We start from the raw sequence: 19112 nt of genomic DNA on the forward strand, positions 1-19112 counted from the left end.
ATGGTTACTTCAAATATATTTTTATCCTTGATAGGCAAAGATTATAACTTAATATAATGCGAAACAGTGTCGAAGCGTCATAGTATTGCAACTTTATAAAAGCTACATAAGTAGCGTATGAAAGTTTAATACAAATTCGTTCTTCATCGTTTGACAACTTGAAAAGAGCCCACAGTAGCTCGTGCTACAGTTGTGCTTGCTGTTTATAATAATATGAGTATACTTTTAATCTTTCCAGTTCCGTAATCAGTATGATAATGATGTTACAGTGTGGAGCCCACAGGTAAATAAATTGTGCTGTCCAAGAAGTAAATAATTTGAAACTTAATGGACCCTATTGATTAGATTTATCATTAGCAATAATGCAGAGACAATGCAGATCTCAGTGTGGACAATTTTACTTTGAATTTCTGACTTTTCTTTCTCTGAGTTAAAGGAAGTGAGGTGCCTGAACAAAGATGGTGCTTTTCATAATAACCATCCTGAGAGCGGCAGGGGTATTTTGCAGAATGCTGAACGGCAAATGCACTGTTTGCTTCAGTTTAGTAGTTTCACTCACATTTGCTTGCGGTTAGCTTTTGTTCGTTAAGGACAGCTTTATGTTGCATATGGCCTTGTCCAACAAATAAAAGCTAACTGTAAGCAAATATAAGTAAACTAACCACAAGCAAACTGTGCATTTGGCATTCTGTAAATTACCCCTGCCGTACTGAGAGACTGCAGTCTGTTGGTTAAAAACCAAGAAATCATGACCTCTGGGGCAGACCAGAATTTTTGAACTTGCTTAGAGGATGCCTTCCCCTACATTTTTTTTTTTTTACCAGCCAATCACATTTTACTTTAATGAAAAATTGAACTGGTCAGGGCCAAAATTCCTGAGAATGCAATCCCTTGCAATCAGAATGTCTTTTGGTAGCTTTTATTTGGAAAGGAATTTCACCATAGAAGTTGTAAATTATGACAAACAGAATCTGTGGTGTGCATGTACTAGATGAACCTTTTCAAAATTTTCAACTCATTTTGCTACAGGGCCGTATACATCAAATTGAATATGCAATGGAAGCTGTCAAACAGGTAAGAAATAAATTATTGTATTTCTATAAAAGGTTTTTGGCTCACCAAGTGGCCATCTTGCTCCCTGCCCTGGTGAATAGAGAAAAATAGTATGTACATTACCAAAATATCAGTCCTGGAGGGTACTTGAAGAATGTTAACCTATGTACTTAGTATAAGTTATGGTACATGTACGTGCAGTGGCTTAATGATCCCTGTACTGGTGCCAAACAGTAGCAGTTGAGTTCTTGGACAAAATAGTTTACTCTCACAGTTTCTCTCTCTATTCAGGTGTTATCTGACAAGCACACATTGTGTTGTTCCAGAAAATATCCATATTCCTCCCATGACAGGTTTTTTTGGTTTGAATCTCCCCTTCCCTCTAGAAATTCCAGTTTTGGTTCACATGTTTCGTTACAAATTTGGGCATTTGTGACCCCCATCCCCTGGGAATTTCCAATAACCTTCCTTGGGATGTATATGGATATTTTCTTCTTGACATGCTATCTGTGGGGGAGGGAAGGGGTAGAAATATTCCCATTCAGTTCGTACTACAGAAACCTAGAGACACCCTTCAACCTCAGCTGACAGACTTCTAGGCTTTACACTTACCATAGCATATACTTGGTTAAAAGTTGCAAGTCAGAATGTTTTTTTTTCAGGGATCAGCCACAGTAGGACTGAAATCAAAAACTCATGCGGTTATTGTTGCATTAAAAGTAAGTAACAAAGTCAAGCTTATTTGAAATGTACAAAGAGATTTGAAAGGTTTAGTTCTGTTGCATGTGTCATGTACATAATAATGTATTTCCCTTATCTTTGTAGCGTGCAGCATCAGAGTTATCTGCACACCAGAAAAAAATACTGCCAATTGATGATCATGTGGCCGTATCCATTGCAGGCCTTACTGCAGATGCACGACTTCTAAGGTGAGATAATAAAGTTTTTAAATTTCCATTCAGATCCTTCAGAGAACCTTAGCGGACATGACACACAACCAATCAGAATGTTTCTCAATTAATCATCAAACTTTTATAAATCAGGGTCAGGGTTTCAGTAAGAGTAACTTGGTCTGATCAGGATATAGTTGAACTGATTAACCTGGAGAGGCTGCTGCTACAGAAAGGTGGCCAATAGGGAAGGTTTGACTGTATGTAGTGAAAATAATTGACCACCTTGTAATGTTATTTTAAAAAAGGGCAACAAGTTAGTATGCCAAATAACTGACCACTGATCAATATTATTTACTTGTCATTAACTGCAGTAAATTTATGAGAAGTGAGTGTCTTGATTCCAAGTATGCATATGACAGAAGATTGCCCATCTCAAGACTGGTTTCTGCTGTGGGGAACAGTATCTTTTTCATATTATGTACCAAGTTAAATGAGATAAAATGCTGAATAAAATAGCTAATTTAGCCACTGCGCCTTTCAAGAACATGCAGACTCTAAAATTGAAAGCTCAACCGACAAATGCCTTTTTTGCTACTGCCAATCAAATGTTTGGTGGCTCCTCCCAGCTTCCGACTACTGTGGAGCACTGTTTCATTGTCTGAACTGGGCTCAACGCTTTGATTACCTCACGCTCAGCAGTAGTTGGAAGCCGGGAGGAGCCGCTGAACATTTGATTGATTGACGGCAGCAAAAAATGCATTTGTTGGTTGAGCTTTGAATTTTAGAGTCTGCATGTTATTGAAAGGCGCAGTAAGTGACTCATGAATGAGTGCTGATGTCTTGATTCACTAAAGAGGTGCCACTACCTTGCTTAAAACTTGTGAAAAATTTTTTTCTTAAAGGAGAGAAATTTCTTTAAATTTGTATGTTTTGAAGCCATAATGTACCGGTATATGTCACTCCAAAATATCTTGGTTTGACCCTTTGAAGCTTCAGACTTTTTGTTGGCCTTCTTTGCAATTATAAATTTATACACAGTTTGCAAATGTGATGCACCAGTCTGGTACATTATACATCATAGCATCATAACATTTCTTGACCACAAATACCAGAAATGCAAATTCCAACACAGCGGTATGGCAGACGACCTTATGGAGTTGGTCTTCTTGTTGCTGGATATGATGTGAGTAGTTGGTGCTACTTAGTCTAAGTTATTCCTCTTATATCATCCAAGTATAGCAGAGAATGGAATAAGATTGTGTGTTCCTTGTGACTAAGGATTTACACCTCCTTTAAAGGGGCTAGGATGCAATATTAGGTGATATTGGTTATTTTGTAATTACAAGCTCTAAAATTCAAATTTGCAAAGCAACACCCTTCTATTGGCAAAATCATAGTTACAGAACAAGGATGATTTCCACCTGTTAAAACGGACACTTTCATAAAAATTGGCCAGGGATAACCTTGAAAAAAGTGAGGCCAATGTTTTTCAATCTTGCCCAGTTGAACCCATCCATGGCCCTCATAGGTTTTCTGTGTCAGTTTCTTTTGAGTTGTTGTTCAGTTTTGATGCTTTAACAAGAAGTCACTTTGGTAGGCAGATTGAGAAAAGGTCACTGTTCAGCATGGACTCTTCAAGTTCACATACATTTGGGACGGTGGACAAGTATTAGAAAGCATGCACACCAAGTCATGCTAGCTATAGCTTGCATATTACTTTAGGGTTAATTATCCACTAAATAATTATTTATAGTTATGTGTACTGTTTTATTGTCTGACAGGATATGGGTCCTCACATTTATCAGACTTGTCCTTCAGCTAATTATTTTGATTGTAAAGCAATGGCCATTGGTGCCAGGTCACAGGTCAGTTGTGAACATACATTTAAGAGACTGGCTTTGTTATTTGAAAGACAAGTGTCATTCAGTTTTGTGTGATCCACACCCCTGTGCCATCCACTGATGAGGTCACTCAAGGTTTAATCCAAGTGCCACAGTCTAAAAAATCTCTTCAATGCTAAATGGGCAGATCAATTTACTTAGCTCCTCAGTAAATATGTTGAGACTAAAAGACGCTAGGCAAAATGCAAATAAAATAGATAAGGACTAATGTTCACTCAGATAATTCAATCTCATAAGTTGTTACAGAGGGTGTTAACAACCGGATTAAACATTGTTTCATTTAAGACTGCAAATTCAAGATTACATCATGAGGACTAAAACATCTGGTTGAGATTGTGTACTAAATAACAAATTATTAAAAATTATACAGTGACAGCTGTACACTAGTATAGATGTCAAACCTCGAGGCTAGGCTTTGTAAGTCAGGACTTGATTCAACGTTCATTGTAATCTTGAAACAACCAGGGTTATGACCTGAACACTTAAAAACCAAATCAACATTGTTCTTCATGGAGTTTTGTTATACATTAGTTAAGACTTTTTGTATCTACTTTGTTTAAATTCTTTTGCAGTCTGCAAGGACATACCTTGAAAGACACTTGGATGAATTTCCAGACTGTGAGTGAAGTGAAGCTAATACCAAATAATTTTATACTTTAGGTTAAAACTTACTGATTACTTTCATTACTTTATTTAAAAACATAAATTGTGTTTGGTAAGTCATTAGAACAGTTATTATTGCTATTTATTATATGGCTGTGTCTCACAAGGACTGGGAACTACCGAATTCACGAATTTGATTGGCTGAAATTGATATTGACTGCAGTCTAGATTTTCCCATCTAGACCGGCATCTTGACCGGTTTCATTTTGCACTGAAAAAGTAGCGAACTAAAATGTTCACCATTTTGTTTTATTTTCTGCTCAATCATTTATGGAAGTGCCAAAAGCCTGATGACACACAAAAAAAAGTAAAGAGGGTGAGCAAATTTCAGCAGGTTTAAGTTAGGCTCATCTCTGTTTGCAAGCAAAATGTCAGCAAACCAGTTACATTAAATGAATTAAAGTTTTCTTCTTTGCCATATAATAAACATCTTATTAACCGAGCTAAGTCTGTCTGTATGGGAGAATCTTGACCTCGGTCGTTTGTACAGACCTCACTGCGTTCAGTCTGTACTCACGACCTCTGTCAAGATTCTCCCATACAGACCTCCCGCTTGGTCAATAAGAACTAAAAATTGGTCTGTTTAAAAATTGAAAGCAGGCACAGGCGATTATATATATCTACATTTTGGAATGGTTTTTTTTGGAGGTATTTAATAAGAGGTGCAGGCATGATAATGTTCAATTGTCTTGAAAGGGTATTTAATTTATTAATTAGACTGTCATAGACTAAAGCTAAACAAAGCAAATTATATAAAGGAAATGGTTTGAGAGATAAAAGGCAAGAATGGCAAGACTGGTCAATTTACTGAATGATCAATATTGTTTGACATGCTTTCTGGTCTAATTTAAACAAAAATTTTGATTAAGTCTAGTCTCAGCTTCTATTAAAGCTGTTATCTTTGGGACTGAGATGCCTAAATAAGGCATTTTAGAATTCTTTTAAGTTTTACTACTTGATAACAATTTTATTTAAAAACTGCCTTTCTTCAGTTTGTTAAGCCTTAGCATAATCATGTAAATGTTGATGTTTTTTTCTTCATTTGAAGGTGAGCCTGAAGAACTCATTAAACATGGCTTAAGAGCATTGAGAGAGACTCTCCCTAACGAACAGGAACTAACAACGAAGGTACTGTCAAATGCATTTATATACAGTGGAGTGCTCTACAGGACCCTTATATTTAGAACTTACACATGTATGTTTAAAATATCCCTTCTTTATGCAATCTGTTCTTAGACAGTTAAGTTATAATTAATGAATGTGCTGTGGTAACTTAACACTAAAGAACATTGTTTTATTGTAGAATTGTTCCATTGGTGTTGTTGGTAAGGATCAGGATCTGGTCATTCACAGTGATGAAGCTGTGGCTCCTTATGTATCCTTTTATAAGTTGATTTCTGGCAGGCACTTCAAGTGTGGTTCGTGTTAGTTTGCCAAATGCAAAATCAAAGTAAACTCACAATAATATTAATTATTTTTGAACATTTATTATTTTTTCCATAGAAAAACGCTTGAGAAATCAGAAGCTTTTCTGGATACCTCTGTTGTAAACGCACTATTGATTTATTGAACGACACTTTATAGTATAGGCTATGCACAGTACAGCTCCAATCTCTACAGAGTTCAGATGCCCTATCTGTCTGCGAATCTGCTGTTTGAGAATCAGACTGTGTAGTCATTAAGAATGAACTCAGAAACTAAAGTACTGAACAATACCAAGTAGACATCCTCCTTGATATCGAGGGATTGCTTACTACTACTACTACAGTTGTGTGCTCTCCTCTCCTCTCTCCAAATTTTCTTGAGGAGAGCAGGTGGCTGTACACAGACTATGTCATTCTCGTCCCCAGAGGCCGTGCTTCTTTTGGTCAGCACCAAGAATCATGACCTATGGGCTGGTCTGACACTGGAAGTCCACAATTCACGGACTTCCCATAAATCGAAGAAATCCGATTCGTTGAGAATACGAAATGAATACTCTGCACAAGCTCAGAAAATCAGGTCAAGCCAGAGGTCGTGATTCTTGGTGCTGACCAAAAGAAGCACATCCTTTGAGGACGAGAATGAGGCTATGTATAATACAGACACATGACATCATCGTGGACACCATTTGTCTTTATGGCAGCAATCTATTTACATTAAATAAATAAATAGATAAATAAATAAACAAATTAGAAAAATAAGAACAAAATTAGAAATAAAAAAGATAAAACTAAAAACTAGACTAAGAACATGTGAAGTTCACAAGTATACCATTTAAGAAGTTCTCTTGATTAAAAAATGGTCCAACAAGGAATTATTTATTTCTAAATGTTTAGTGAAAGCTTGGGGAAAGTAGTGTCAAATTTTCAATTTTACAGACAAATTACAGTCATTACAGTCAATTATTTTTACAGTCAAATTTTCAAGTCACGGACTCTGTGCTATATACATCACTAAAACAGTTATCAAGTGCTGTTGTAGCCTTAACTATACATAGTTGGCTGGAATTGATCAAACAAAGAGACGTAGAGGGGAAGAGGTAACGATCTTTGCATTTGATATTCAGTCAATAAATGTAGAAAATACCGGAGATACATTTCAGCAAGCAACTCTTGAGGACCTTAAACAATGCTTTGATGTTCTTGCCCTTGCAGTATAATGCAAGGGTGCAGATCCTCCACGGGTGTGAAATCTATTTAAATACTTTGTGGCTGCTTATTTTTGTCCTCTCCCATGACATGAGTCTGACTTACCAATCAGATCTTGACCTTGAAATAGTCACACAGTTTGAGACAACATGTAATTTATCACATTTTCTTATCATAAGAGACCCATAGCAAAGATCGGTTGTCTACCTAGTTTGATTATATAAACTTTTATTTACAAGATATACATTTGTCACTTTAGGCTGCTGATGTAGAGATGGAAGGAGAAGCACAGGTAAGCTTATCCGGAACAGATACAGTACAGGATTTTCGAGAAGGGGATTAGTGAAACAGATAATTTACCAGTTCCCTTTAGGGGGTCCCTGGAAAATTTTTAAAATTGAGGTCCTTGGAAATGGGATTTCCAGCATCCTGAGGCCAAGTCAGCATGTTGTAATGTCTCTTATTTATTATAATTAATTTTTTACTTTAGGGGGTTCAACCAAACCCCCCCTCCCCCAAACCCCCTAGATCCGCTTGTACACATGATCTGAGTCTCAAGTGGGAAATACAAATTCTCCTTGTTGATACATAGCAATATTCTTTCATCCTGTAGGAAATGATAGATGTTAATGTGTTCTGGTCCTTCTAGTAAAACAAGGTTTAGGAATGTAGAATAATCTAGGAAGCAGACTGGATTGCTTGTCACCAATAACATTTTTAAATGTATATTAAAATATACTTTTTCCTGTGCTTTAGTTTTGAAATTTTTTTGTTTACGGATCTGCCTGGTTTGTCGCAGTATTAATATTATTGATGTTGTTTCATACCAGGCGGCTGGTGAAGGTGATGCAGGCGAGCAACAACCCGGAGGGGAATCTATGGAAGCAGAAGAAAGCTAAACATTCTGTACCTGTGACAAGAAGCCCACTTCTTCAAGCATTTCATATCTCTCTTGCTCCATTAAATATTGTTTTGAGAACCTTAAACTAATTAGAAAGAATAAATCTTTTCCTCAACACATCTGTCTTGTCTTATATCCTGCCTTTCCATTAAAATAAATAAATAAATAAATATATATAAATATATATATATTTCTATTTTTTAATGCCATTTACAGACATTTTCAGTGGAAATTGTAGCCAGGCTATGCAGTCATGGTGTAACCCTGAATTTCAAAGTACAATTCACCCACCATGTTCTTAAGGCTAAGTGGCAATAAGAAAGAGGAGTTCAACCTGGGAATGGAAATACATACATACAAAAAGAGTAAATGAAGAAAGAGTAAGAGACAGTGGAATTATGGCAATTTCAGAGATTGATATTGACAGGAAATCTCACAAATGCAGTTTTTTTTTTTTGGGTGGGTATTTTTAGGTAATTCCTCTGAAATAAAAGTGACAAAAGATTTTTGTTCAAACTTTGTCCACTGAATATTTGTCATATGATAACTTTAATTTTGAAATAAAAAAAGGGGGGGCCCATGTTCATTAAGGAGCATTGAGGCATTGAAAATGCCCCATTTTGGCATTATTTAATGCTTATTATGAAAATGCATTCCCAGTAATTGTAAAATCTTTGTGAGCCCAGACTCATAAGAACACGCATTAAACTACAGTCAATACATTGTGCCGGACACAAATAAACATTTTAACTTTGATTCAGACAGACAGCTAAATCCTTGATTAGAAATTTAAACCAAATTTCTTGACGTGGTTACCGACTGCAAAATAGAAAAGACCACAGTGTATCTGCTTTTTCTTATTTATTCAATTTTCAGCAATAGAAATTAGATCAGTCTTTTCTCACGCAAGGCTTATGATCAGTTGATTACAATGACTGGAAAAAAAATTGGGGTGCCCGTGCTTGTTGGTGAGCTAGAGCCATTTTTCAACTGACAGAGCTCAATATCAAGGCAAATCCGTCATGTTTTCAATATGCACGTGCATGAGCGTGCGCTAATGACGCCATAAATTATGCGCAGTAAGGATGCACGATGCAATTATGAAGAATGACCTTAATTTGTTTGGTATTCAGATAAAGCTGCTTTTCATGCAAACAATAACACAGGACTGTTAGTTAACAAACAGCAGGTATCAGTCTGTTCCTTCCAAGCTGTTCTTTCTTAATTATTAATGCTTAGTAGTTTACAACTGTAAAAACTGAGTTACAGTCCTGAGTTTGCATTAACATTTTCAGCAAGAGGGCAACTGGGGTTCACAGGCAGGCAAAATGTTTTGAACTGAACTTCTTTTTAAGAAAAAGTTTCATTTAGATGGTCAAATTAAACCAGGCAGGCAAAATCGTTACCACAACTGGCTAATTTGCCCACTGCCCAGCCCTTAATGAAACCCCTAGTCAGCAATGATCACTTTGTTTATTGTGCCCTTGCATTAAAGTTGTTCTTTTTTAACAGAGAAAGGTTCACTTGCTGAATGTTTACACTGTCTAAACTGTAGCGAAGTGAATTGACATCATGTACCACAGAATCACAAACACAAGCATATGGAAACTATATTTGCCTAGTTCCTTGGCCTCAATGGTCAATCATTCTCAGATCACAAACAAGATGCCTGCTCCTGCTGCTGTGTTTGTGTTGCATGAGAAAATCAACATGGTTGTCAGACCTTACATTCCAAAATTCCCAACTTCTCCCTGGTAAAAATAAAATTTCCCTAACCAAATAGAAATGTCAGTTAGGGTGGCAGCTTCCCTCACAGCTGTTCTTTCCAGCATTAGCAAGACTGAAGTTCTCAAACAAATTTCCTTTTTCATTGTTGAGATCAGTTAGCTCAAATGTTTCTTCCAGCCTTCAGTGGTATTTACTGGTAATCAGTTGTCAATTTTCAAAGACTTTTCTTTAAAATCTTAATTTTTTGAAAATACCAGAGAGTCACTAAATGAAGTCCTTTCATCAGGCATACTGATTCAGAGTGAAACTGTTTTTAAAAGAATTCTCTCCAGATTAGGGCCAACAATAAGTCGCCTACAATTTTCTCATACCAAGAAGCATGGTCAAATGACTGATATTCAATGGCTGCTATGTATAATAACAAAACTCAGGAGACATTACCGGATGCTCGAAGATAATATTGAGTGTAGGGTTGTAAAAATATTTCCAAAACTCGAGTCCAAAAAAATGGTAAAAGAGGAGTGTTTATTATGACAAAAACTAGAGCTAAGCTTTACAAAATGTTATAATATTTACATAATTTACAGTAATATTTGAAATGAAAATTTAGCAATAAAGAATTAATATTTAATAAATCTAACAAATTATAAAAATGAACATAAACTATAATTGATTTAATATTCCCAAAGTGCATTTCTTCCAACCCAAAATATGGATCACATTACACAGAATTTTCAAGCACATTTTGGAATGTTCTCCACAGAGTACACATTTTCTAGACTAGCTCTGTCAAACTTTTTAAGACAACTGTATGCATGTATTTACAATGTTGCAAAGGAGCTTAAAGATCAAATGAACAAGAGACTTGTTGGCAGTAATCAGTGCTGCTACATTACATGGGAAAATAATGTCACAATTGTCACAGACAACTTTTTGACAGAAAATCAAACTTAAGTAAAGGAAGTGATACATGTACCACCCTTGGCTGGTAGTTGAGTTTCAATACTTTAACTTGGTCAGTGTAATAAGGTAACTGAACCAACACAATGGTCAATGTACTTCAGATTCTAGTGTAAATTTGACATATATGTACCAGTAGCTATTTTAAGGGAATATAAATATTCCAACAATGCTAATCTATTGCAACTCTTGTGATGCAAGATTTCTCACAAAAGATGATCTCAGACATTCCATTTTGCTAACTTCCATAAACTTGGGACTGGCAAATTTATTGTAGACAGCCTGCAAAATTAAAAGAATACAGTAAATCTTGTTATGTACAGCAATAGTTCAGTTAAAGCGTAAGAAGAATTATCACCGTGGGAAGGCACATGAATTACTGGTACAAAATACGATGCGCAGTGCCATGCAGACATTAAAATTGTGAATAAAAGCATGATTGTTTAAACCCTGAATTTTAAACCTTTTCAGCACTTTATCTTTATCCCTATCTTAACTCTGAGGAAATATCTGATAACTCTTTTATAGACTTCAATCTTCTTCTTCATTATATTCTATGATTTTTGTTTCTCACTTTAGAGTGGCTAACCCAAGAATATACAAAAGCCTAGTATAAGCCTAGTGCCTTCTGATGAGCTAGTTATCCTTGATTCAGTATTCCAGATAAGGGAGGGGTCTCAAAACATAACCTGACAAATTAACTGGATATTTACGATGGAAGCAGTGTTAGTAGACTCATTAGAATTCCTTATTGACACCCTACATTGAAAACTTATCTGGAACTCTTGTTCTCTTACCTTTTGTTTTGCCGTTCCATCAAGTGTCTTTGTGATAAGGACGGCAATTCTTCTAGCACAAGGTTGCAGTTTACTTTCAGAGTACATACTGTAGTACTCCATTGTGGGTGTCCATTCTAAACCATCATCTGCTTTCATTGCAATATATAAAGATGCCGCTGCAATCTCAGAAGGAAGAAATGCTATGCATGCATAGTCCACCAGGGATAGCTCCATAAAGTATTTTGCCATGGTGTGTTTCACACCATCAACCTAAACCACAGAAAGAGAAATATGGCTACAAATACAGCAGCTCAAATTCAGGAACAATGACATGACCAAAGCAAATTTCCTGTTGAAAGATGTCGTCATGTAGGTGGACATATGAAAAAAAAACAACAACAACAACACAAAACAAAAGAAACAAAACAAAGCAAAGACAATAGGTTTAACTCTCCCATGAAAGTTGGCAGAGGTCAAATTCTAAGAAGCTAGGGAAATGCTTTCTCGGCCACCAGTGAAATGCTTGCTTCACATTATTTCATTAAGAAAATGCAATACAAAAATTGTCACAGCATACTTTTAAAAGGCAACAGAAGGGGAAAACCAAATGGTAAACAAACATAAAATATCTAATTACTGTATATTTTATTTGAACATTACTTACTTCAGCAGCTTTGGAATTTCTTCTTAGGAAATGAAGACAAAGAGGTTTTCCTACACTGAAATTCAAATGCTTAAAGATGAGAGCCTCCATATTCCTGATTTCGCCTTTGCTGTATGTGTTGTCTGTGATGTAAACGAAGTCACTAATTTCGGGGCAATACATTTCTTCATATTTTGAGGCTAATAGCATAGCGCTAACACCAGCTAACTGAAGGTCTTTCTTAGTGACATCGTAAACCTATAACGGATAATTAATTATTATTGGTCAGGACAAAGTTATAGAAATAGTGTGATCAATTTCCTCATTGTGTTTTATGTACAAATGGAGAAATACTACTGGTAATTAATTGGATGAGGTTGAGCAAAATTTGGGCAATAATTTGGTCAAAGTTGAGCAAAATATTGTGAATTGTCAGTGGCAAGCAGATCAGTTATTTGCCTAAGCAGGCCAAGGCAAATAATTGATCTAGACACTGACAAATCACAAGATTTTGGGATCTTAGAGTTCAATAATTGATTTAATATTCGATCACCAAGTTTGTTTTCATATCTAAACCACTCTCTGAGAGGTCAAAATGCCATTTTCCACACAAGGTTACAAACACATGGTGGGCTCTTTACCAATGAAAACGAAAGGAAGATACATCAACCAATAATTTGGTCTGCAATAATTATTATTGTAGTTTGAATAATTTTGAATGGCGCTCTAATGGACTTTGACAAATCCAGAATATAAATGGTTTGAGGAAACTGTCTTCTTCCATTTACTGCACCTTTTGATAACACTCGAACTCTATTTAGTGTTTTGCTGTTGTGGTTTTTGCTGCTGTTTATCATCTTTACAGACCACCACTTCAAGTTCACAAGGACAGGTCAGTGGGTTGTGATTGGAAGGTTTAGATCCATTTTGTTTAATACTTTTTCGGGGTTCATTGTTTGCCCTTGTATAAATGATGAGCAAAATTTTTGCTAGTTTAGTTTTTTGTTTGAACTTCAGAGTTTGCATCATTGAAAGGCACACGTAAAAAATATTGAAATCTTTACAACTTTTTGTAGCCCCATTTCAGATCAGGCGCTGCTTATTAGAGAACTGTTCCTCTATCTTGAAAAAAAATCGACTTTGGTTTCATGCACGGGTGAACATGAAAGCAGTTATTCCCAAGAAACACCAAACTCAACTGGCAAAAAGGAGTGCACCAACATTAAGAAACCAAAATTTGCAATTCAATCCACTTACTGAGAGAAATCTATCCACAATGGATATAGTGATGTAGAGAGTTTCCTGCAACAGACGGAATCGATTGTGGACCTGTATCAGCCAGTCAACCAGAATGGCTCTCATTCCTTCCTTGATTTCGGTTCTTTGGCTCATATATCTTGGTGACACGTGGAATTCACACTAAATAGGAAAGTGACAAAGAAATATCATCAACAACGAGAAATCGCATGGTACTACAAGGAAATTTAGAAGCAGCATAGTAGATTCTGAATACAGTGGCCAAATATCAAGATTATGCAGTTTTAGGAACAAAAGCTAGCGAGGAAACGTACTCACCTCCAGTTTGTGCATGTACTGATAAATTTCTTGCACATATTCGGCACACAGTTGTGGATTAGAGTGGTCTTCCTTGTCGATATCTGCGACATTTGCAGGTCTGGCGGTTGAGACACAAAATTGCAACGCTTCTCCAATGGTATCCATATCAATGGTCTTTTTCTGTTGTTTAGCGTCATGATCTTTCGTTTGCTTCGACAACAAGCCCGCCGTTCCTTCGGCTCTGTGCAAAGTTCTTTTAGGTTTAGCGCCAGCGCCAAGGTTTCCTGCGGTCTAAAAGAAGAATAAATGCATTCAATAACATTTCAACGAGTTTAAGGCTTATATGCCTCTCGACTGAACCTAAAAATCTTGCAGAGGGCTCCCTTTTACCTTGCTCGTGAGGGCTGCAGGTTTGTTTCCCAAGTCGCCAAGAGCTGCACGAGGTCTCGAGTTCTTAGCAAGTTTAGCTTTCGCAGCCAACAAGTGCTCATTTTCCTGGTCTTGGCTGATAACCTGTTTTGAGAGCGAGACATTTGGAACGTTATTTCAACCAAGTTCGAACTGAGCATAAAATGCATTAACTCATTAATTCACTACCAACATTTTCAAAGCAACGACATGTTAAAGTTCAAATTCTCAAAAAGACATACGTTTCCCAATCGTCCAACGGCTGCCATCATGTTCGCACAATATTTTAGAGTACAAAACTTCAACAAGGTTTGATAAAAAGTAAAACGTGCACAAAAGCTGTTAAATACAGGGATTTGACAACAGTCCAAGCTTCCTATTGAAGATGTGATCGATGAGTTGTTCGTGAAATGACCAACGCGTGGTGGACGACAGTATTTGAAATGCCCACTCTGGATTCTGATTGGTCAATTTGGTATTCAGAAATTTCTGTCACTTACGTCACACTTTCCGATGGGTCTCCGCAACCATCGGTGGATCTTCGTGCAGGCTTCGCTTTATATCGGAAGGTATCGTAAGCGTCGCGAGACGTGGCAAATGCTTAGTGAAAATGTCGTTTTTTGCGGATTGCACCGTTGTTTTTTGCTCACAGTTCTTCTTCTTTGGAATGGGTTGGATGTTCTTCATGAGAAGATTATTTAGGAACTATGAAGTTCACCACATGGCCGTTCAGCTGGTTTTCTCTTTGACATTTTCTTTGTCGTGCACGATGTTCGAACTGGTAATTTTCGAGATTTTGGGAATTCTAGAGAAGAGTTCGAGATTCTTTCACTGGAAGCTCGGACTTTATTCCATGCTGTTTACTTTAATCTTCCTCCTTCCCTTTTACATAGCTTATTTCCTGGTCAAGACACTGCGATTTATTCACCGAAGGAGAACTGTAGCGTTGTTGGCAGGAGCCTTTTGGATTGCATTTCTGTATATGTTTTGGAAAATAGGTAATCCCTTTCCAATTTTGAGTTCTAAGCATGGGATATTCTCGATCGAGCAAGGAATCAGCCGGGTTGGCGTGATAGGTGTCACAATGATGGCCATATTATCTGGTTTTGGTGCAGTGAACTGTCCTTATACCTACATGACATACTTTATGAGGCACGTGACTGATGCAGATATTCAAAATCTTGAGAGGAGGCAGTTTCAAACAATGGATATTATCCTCAGTAAGAAAAAGAGAATCGCACTTGCAAAGAGGGAAAGCCAGCGATTTGCTGCAACAACACAACAAAAGACAGGTTAGGTGCTCCTTCAGCCAATTACTAAGTTATCAGCCACCCAGGGAGGCGAAGGGGGTGGTATTGAGAATTTTAAACATCCTCTTTATAGCTAAAAAATTTCCTTTCCATCAAAGCGACTTCATCAACTTGAAACACTGAAAAAAAATTCCAGCATAAATACACTGTGTTTTTTTACGCCAGAGGTGCAGTAACCTAATGGTTAGCATGGTGGACTCTGGATGGACTGGTCTTCATTATGTTGTATTCTTGGGAAAGACTCTGTACTTTTACAGTACTTCTCTCCACTCAAGTGTATAAATGGGCATTGGCCAATTTAATTCTAGGGGGTAACCCAGCAATGGACTAGCATCCCATCCAGGGGGAAGTGGAAATACAAAAGGGTGACATGGGACAGTGCAGTTTCTGCTGAATGCTGATTGGCTTACTCAAATTTCAGAGGCACCAGACATATACAATGTGCTTGTTGGTTAAGAGCTTTGATTGAGTGTACCAACATAATTTAGATTATATATCAGTACTTAGTGAAACCTAATAATTATGTGTTGGATTTTTTCCTCACAAGCCAAGAGCATAGGGGCTTATGATTTCTCAGCTCAAGTGCTTGTTGTGGGTGGGAGTAGGGGGTGAGGGAGGGATCATGTCTCCTGAGAGTTAATGCTTATAATATTTATTTCGGTCTTTATTTCTGACCGTGGTGTCTATTCAAAATGATTACATAAGACAGCATACTCATGGCAAAAGCATTGTAGGCGCTCACCTTTTAGACTGATTGGCTAAGGCAACTGACATACCCATAGCAGCTGCCGTATACAATATAATTTTTCCCCTGATTTCATGCCACTAATTTCTTTGTTTCATCCTGGCAATAAACCACTTGACATGCTGAACACATTCAGTTTTTCTTGTTAAATATGGATATTGCCAACTTCTTTATGTGTATGCCGTTTTTTAATTGATAGGAATTTGGAGCATGCTCAGTGGTATGACGGGAAGTAGTGCACCTGACACAAGCTATCTCCAGAAGGAAGTAGACACTTTGGAGGAACTAAGTCGACAACTGTTCCTGGAAATTGTAGATCTGCATAACACTAAAGAAAGAATGGAGTTGTCTAAGACACTACAAGGAAAATATTTTGATTTAGTCGGGCATATATTTTCAGGATACTGCATCTGGAAAATTTTCATCTCTACTGTAAACATTGTGTTTGATCGTGTTGGCAAGACAGATCCTGTAACACGTGGTATTGAAATAACTGTCAACTATCTTGGATGGAAGTTTGATGTGCTTTTTTGGTCACAGCACATCTCGTTCTTCTTGATTGGGATTTTAATTGTGACATCAATAAGAGGTCTTCTTATTACACTGACAAAGTTTTTCAATGCAATGGCAAGCAGTAAGTCATCGAACATTATCGTCCTCTTTTTGGCTGAAATTATGGGGATGTACTTTGTATCCTCAGTTTTGTTAATGAGGATGAACATGCCTGGCAAATACCGAGAGATTATTACAGAAGTACTAGGTGAACTTCAGTTCAATTTTTACCATCGATGGTTTGATGTGATTTTCCTTATAAGTGCTCTATCTAGTATTGGATTTCTCTATCTTGCTCACAAGCAAGCTCCTGAAAAACATATGTATGACAATTCCTTTTAGGAATACATCTGTTAGGATCAGGATACTTCTTCTTTAAATCCTGCTATAAATAATAATCATACAGAAAGTTGTGTGTTGAACGTAAAAGTCATTGGTCTGTTACAAAAATAGTGCACAGAGCTGTTTTAGACAGGGATTTTTCTGGATGTCCAAATAACTTAGTTCTTTAGGTTATACCAGTAACATGATTTTCACGAAGAAAAGGCTGACTTAAGAAACTCAGTGGCTATTTCACTTTTATCGAGCTGTCTTTTTGCCAATGAAAGGATAGGATATAATCTTACTTGGAATCTTTGTTTACATATTATTCTGTCTTATTTTCACAAGCACTTTAGTCTCTGATTGAGCTAAGCTCCTCTGAATATTCAAACAGGTATATGAAGATTTAACTGTCCCAAGAAATTTGAGCCCAATGCATAAAATACTTTTAATGTGATGCAATATTTTACTTTATAAAGAATTTACAGGCTCATCAGTGCATTAGTGTTAACAATATCTCACCAAGAGGTGAAAATTTCACCAATAACTAAGTTTTGCAAACCCTGTAAATGTTGGAGTGATTTGATCTCAATGCAAATTAGTATTATTATGAACCAAAATACTGTAAAACCCAAACCCAGGTCACAAATTGTAACTGTTTATGTCAGCAGAGATTCCACTATTTTTTGGAGACTCACTTCTTGTTTAGCAAGACCCAACACTATGTCATTGTATGTACTGTCCATACTATACCAGATCTCAATAGCCTTGATTGAATATGATTTGAAGGCTACTGTTGTGACAAGTTCTTTTGAAATCTGACTGAAAGTGACACTCCCAGAAGATGTTTTTGCAACCAACATGCACAGTCATAAATTACATTGTACATTGTGTTGAATTCCAGAAGATAACCATATCCCCCATGGAATATTTTTTTGGTTTGACCCCCCCCCCCCTCCTTTCACTCCTCAATTTCAGCCAGCTTCACACAGTTGAACCTGGTCATCTCAAACTCAGTTATCTCTAAGTCCTTGCGATCCCTAACTCAATTCATTTACCCTGGAATTTGCTTTTGTCAGTCATTTTTCAAACCCTATCTCAGGTCTGTCTCAAAACCCCCTCTACCTCAAACACATGGCACTTCACCTAAATGAGACAATTCACTAAGATTTAATTATATGGAATCCCTAGATATTATTATAGATACATGTAAATTATTCGTTTATTCTAGTAGTCTGTAGAATTAAAATGGAATATGACAAATGTTAAAGTCTGTGAAGAAAACATTTTGGCTCCCATCTGTTTCACACACAGGTGCAAACATCTCAGTCAGGCAATTAGCCGTTTTAACAAATGGTTCTTCTATCACATAATAATATTGTATGTGATAGAATAAAGTATTGTAACTGATAAGCCTGGAAAATTCCATTTTTTTTCCATGACTGTTGTTCCTGCTGCTTCATTTCATACCTTTCAGGGTATAATGGGCCGATTCTTAATTTTGTCTCATTTACCATTGTCTTCATTGCGATTAAAAGGCTGATTAAAAGTTATTGAGGTGTCAGTTAATAATTGTTACCTCTTGGGGTGTAACAAATTTCAAGCCACACCCACAAAACAGGATCTAAGTAACAAAATGGTCAGAATAGCTGTTATTGCAGTTATCAGCAGCTTAAAACACAAACAAAGCAAAAGGGTCAATTCTGCATGGTATTGACCCTTCCGCCTTGTTTGCATGTCTTAAAACAAAACAATATTTGACTGCAGACTGTTATTTACACCCTACTGGAGACAGACAATACTCTTTGGTGCTGCTCATAACTGCAAGGCTTATCTAGGGGGGAGGGGAAAGAGAGCAAAACCTCATATTAACACATACTTGTCTGAAACAATACTGTCTTTGGCTATTAACTTATTAACTTCTTTTAAACAGATTATAATGTAATTTTGTACTTAGGCCTCAAAATGCTTTAAAATACCAGTAAATGAAAGAAAACAGGAACAAAAAGTTGTATATTTTACTCTCTAAACAATCATTACTGAAAAACATTCTGGCTGATGGCCCCTT

At 36.7% G+C, this 19112-nt stretch overlaps 3 protein-coding genes across 4 annotated transcripts; 2 read left to right on the forward strand and 1 right to left on the reverse strand.

Annotated features, from left to right (window-relative positions):
• Positions 1–243: 243 nt before the first annotated feature.
• Positions 244–8158, forward strand: LOC145494218 (proteasome subunit alpha type-1-like). 2 transcript variants are annotated; one of them, XM_081473680.1, is made up of 13 exons: positions 244–283; positions 1030–1074; positions 1716–1772; positions 1879–1982; positions 2318–2406; positions 3059–3129; positions 3728–3811; positions 4420–4465; positions 5559–5638; positions 5814–5885; positions 6990–7031; positions 7400–7432; positions 7971–8158. In XM_081473680.1, exons 2-13 carry the CDS (start codon positions 1057–1059, stop codon positions 8037–8039), a joined length of 765 nt encoding a protein of 254 aa, XP_081329806.1. In that variant the 5' UTR covers positions 244–283; positions 1030–1056; the 3' UTR covers positions 8040–8158. The 2 variants fall into 2 exon arrangements, with proteins under 2 accessions (XP_081329806.1, XP_081329800.1); XM_081473674.1 differs by having other exon boundaries at positions 244–1074.
• Positions 8159–10275: 2117 nt separating this feature from the next.
• On the reverse strand, positions 10276–14517 carry LOC145494377 (G2/mitotic-specific cyclin-B-like). The gene is made up of 7 exons (XM_081473832.1): positions 14359–14517; positions 14099–14221; positions 13727–13999; positions 13409–13570; positions 12173–12409; positions 11527–11778; positions 10276–11011 (listed from the first exon to the last, which is right to left on the reverse strand). Exons 1-7 carry the CDS (start codon positions 14386–14388, stop codon positions 10907–10909), a joined length of 1182 nt encoding a protein of 393 aa, XP_081329958.1. The 5' UTR covers positions 14389–14517; the 3' UTR covers positions 10276–10906.
• Positions 14518–14600: 83 nt separating this feature from the next.
• LOC145494356 (Golgi pH regulator-like) lies at positions 14601–17643 on the forward strand. The gene is made up of 2 exons (XM_081473801.1): positions 14601–15408; positions 16371–17643. The coding sequence occupies exons 1-2, from the start codon at positions 14727–14729 to the stop codon at positions 17063–17065; spliced, it is 1377 nt and encodes a 458-aa protein (XP_081329927.1). The 5' UTR covers positions 14601–14726; the 3' UTR covers positions 17066–17643.
• Positions 17644–19112: the final 1469 nt, after the last annotated feature.

This window comes from Orbicella franksi, chromosome 1 (genome assembly GCF_964199315.1).
Source record: "Orbicella franksi chromosome 1, jaOrbFran1.1, whole genome shotgun sequence".
NCBI classification, from domain to species: domain Eukaryota; kingdom Metazoa; phylum Cnidaria; class Anthozoa; order Scleractinia; family Merulinidae; genus Orbicella; species Orbicella franksi.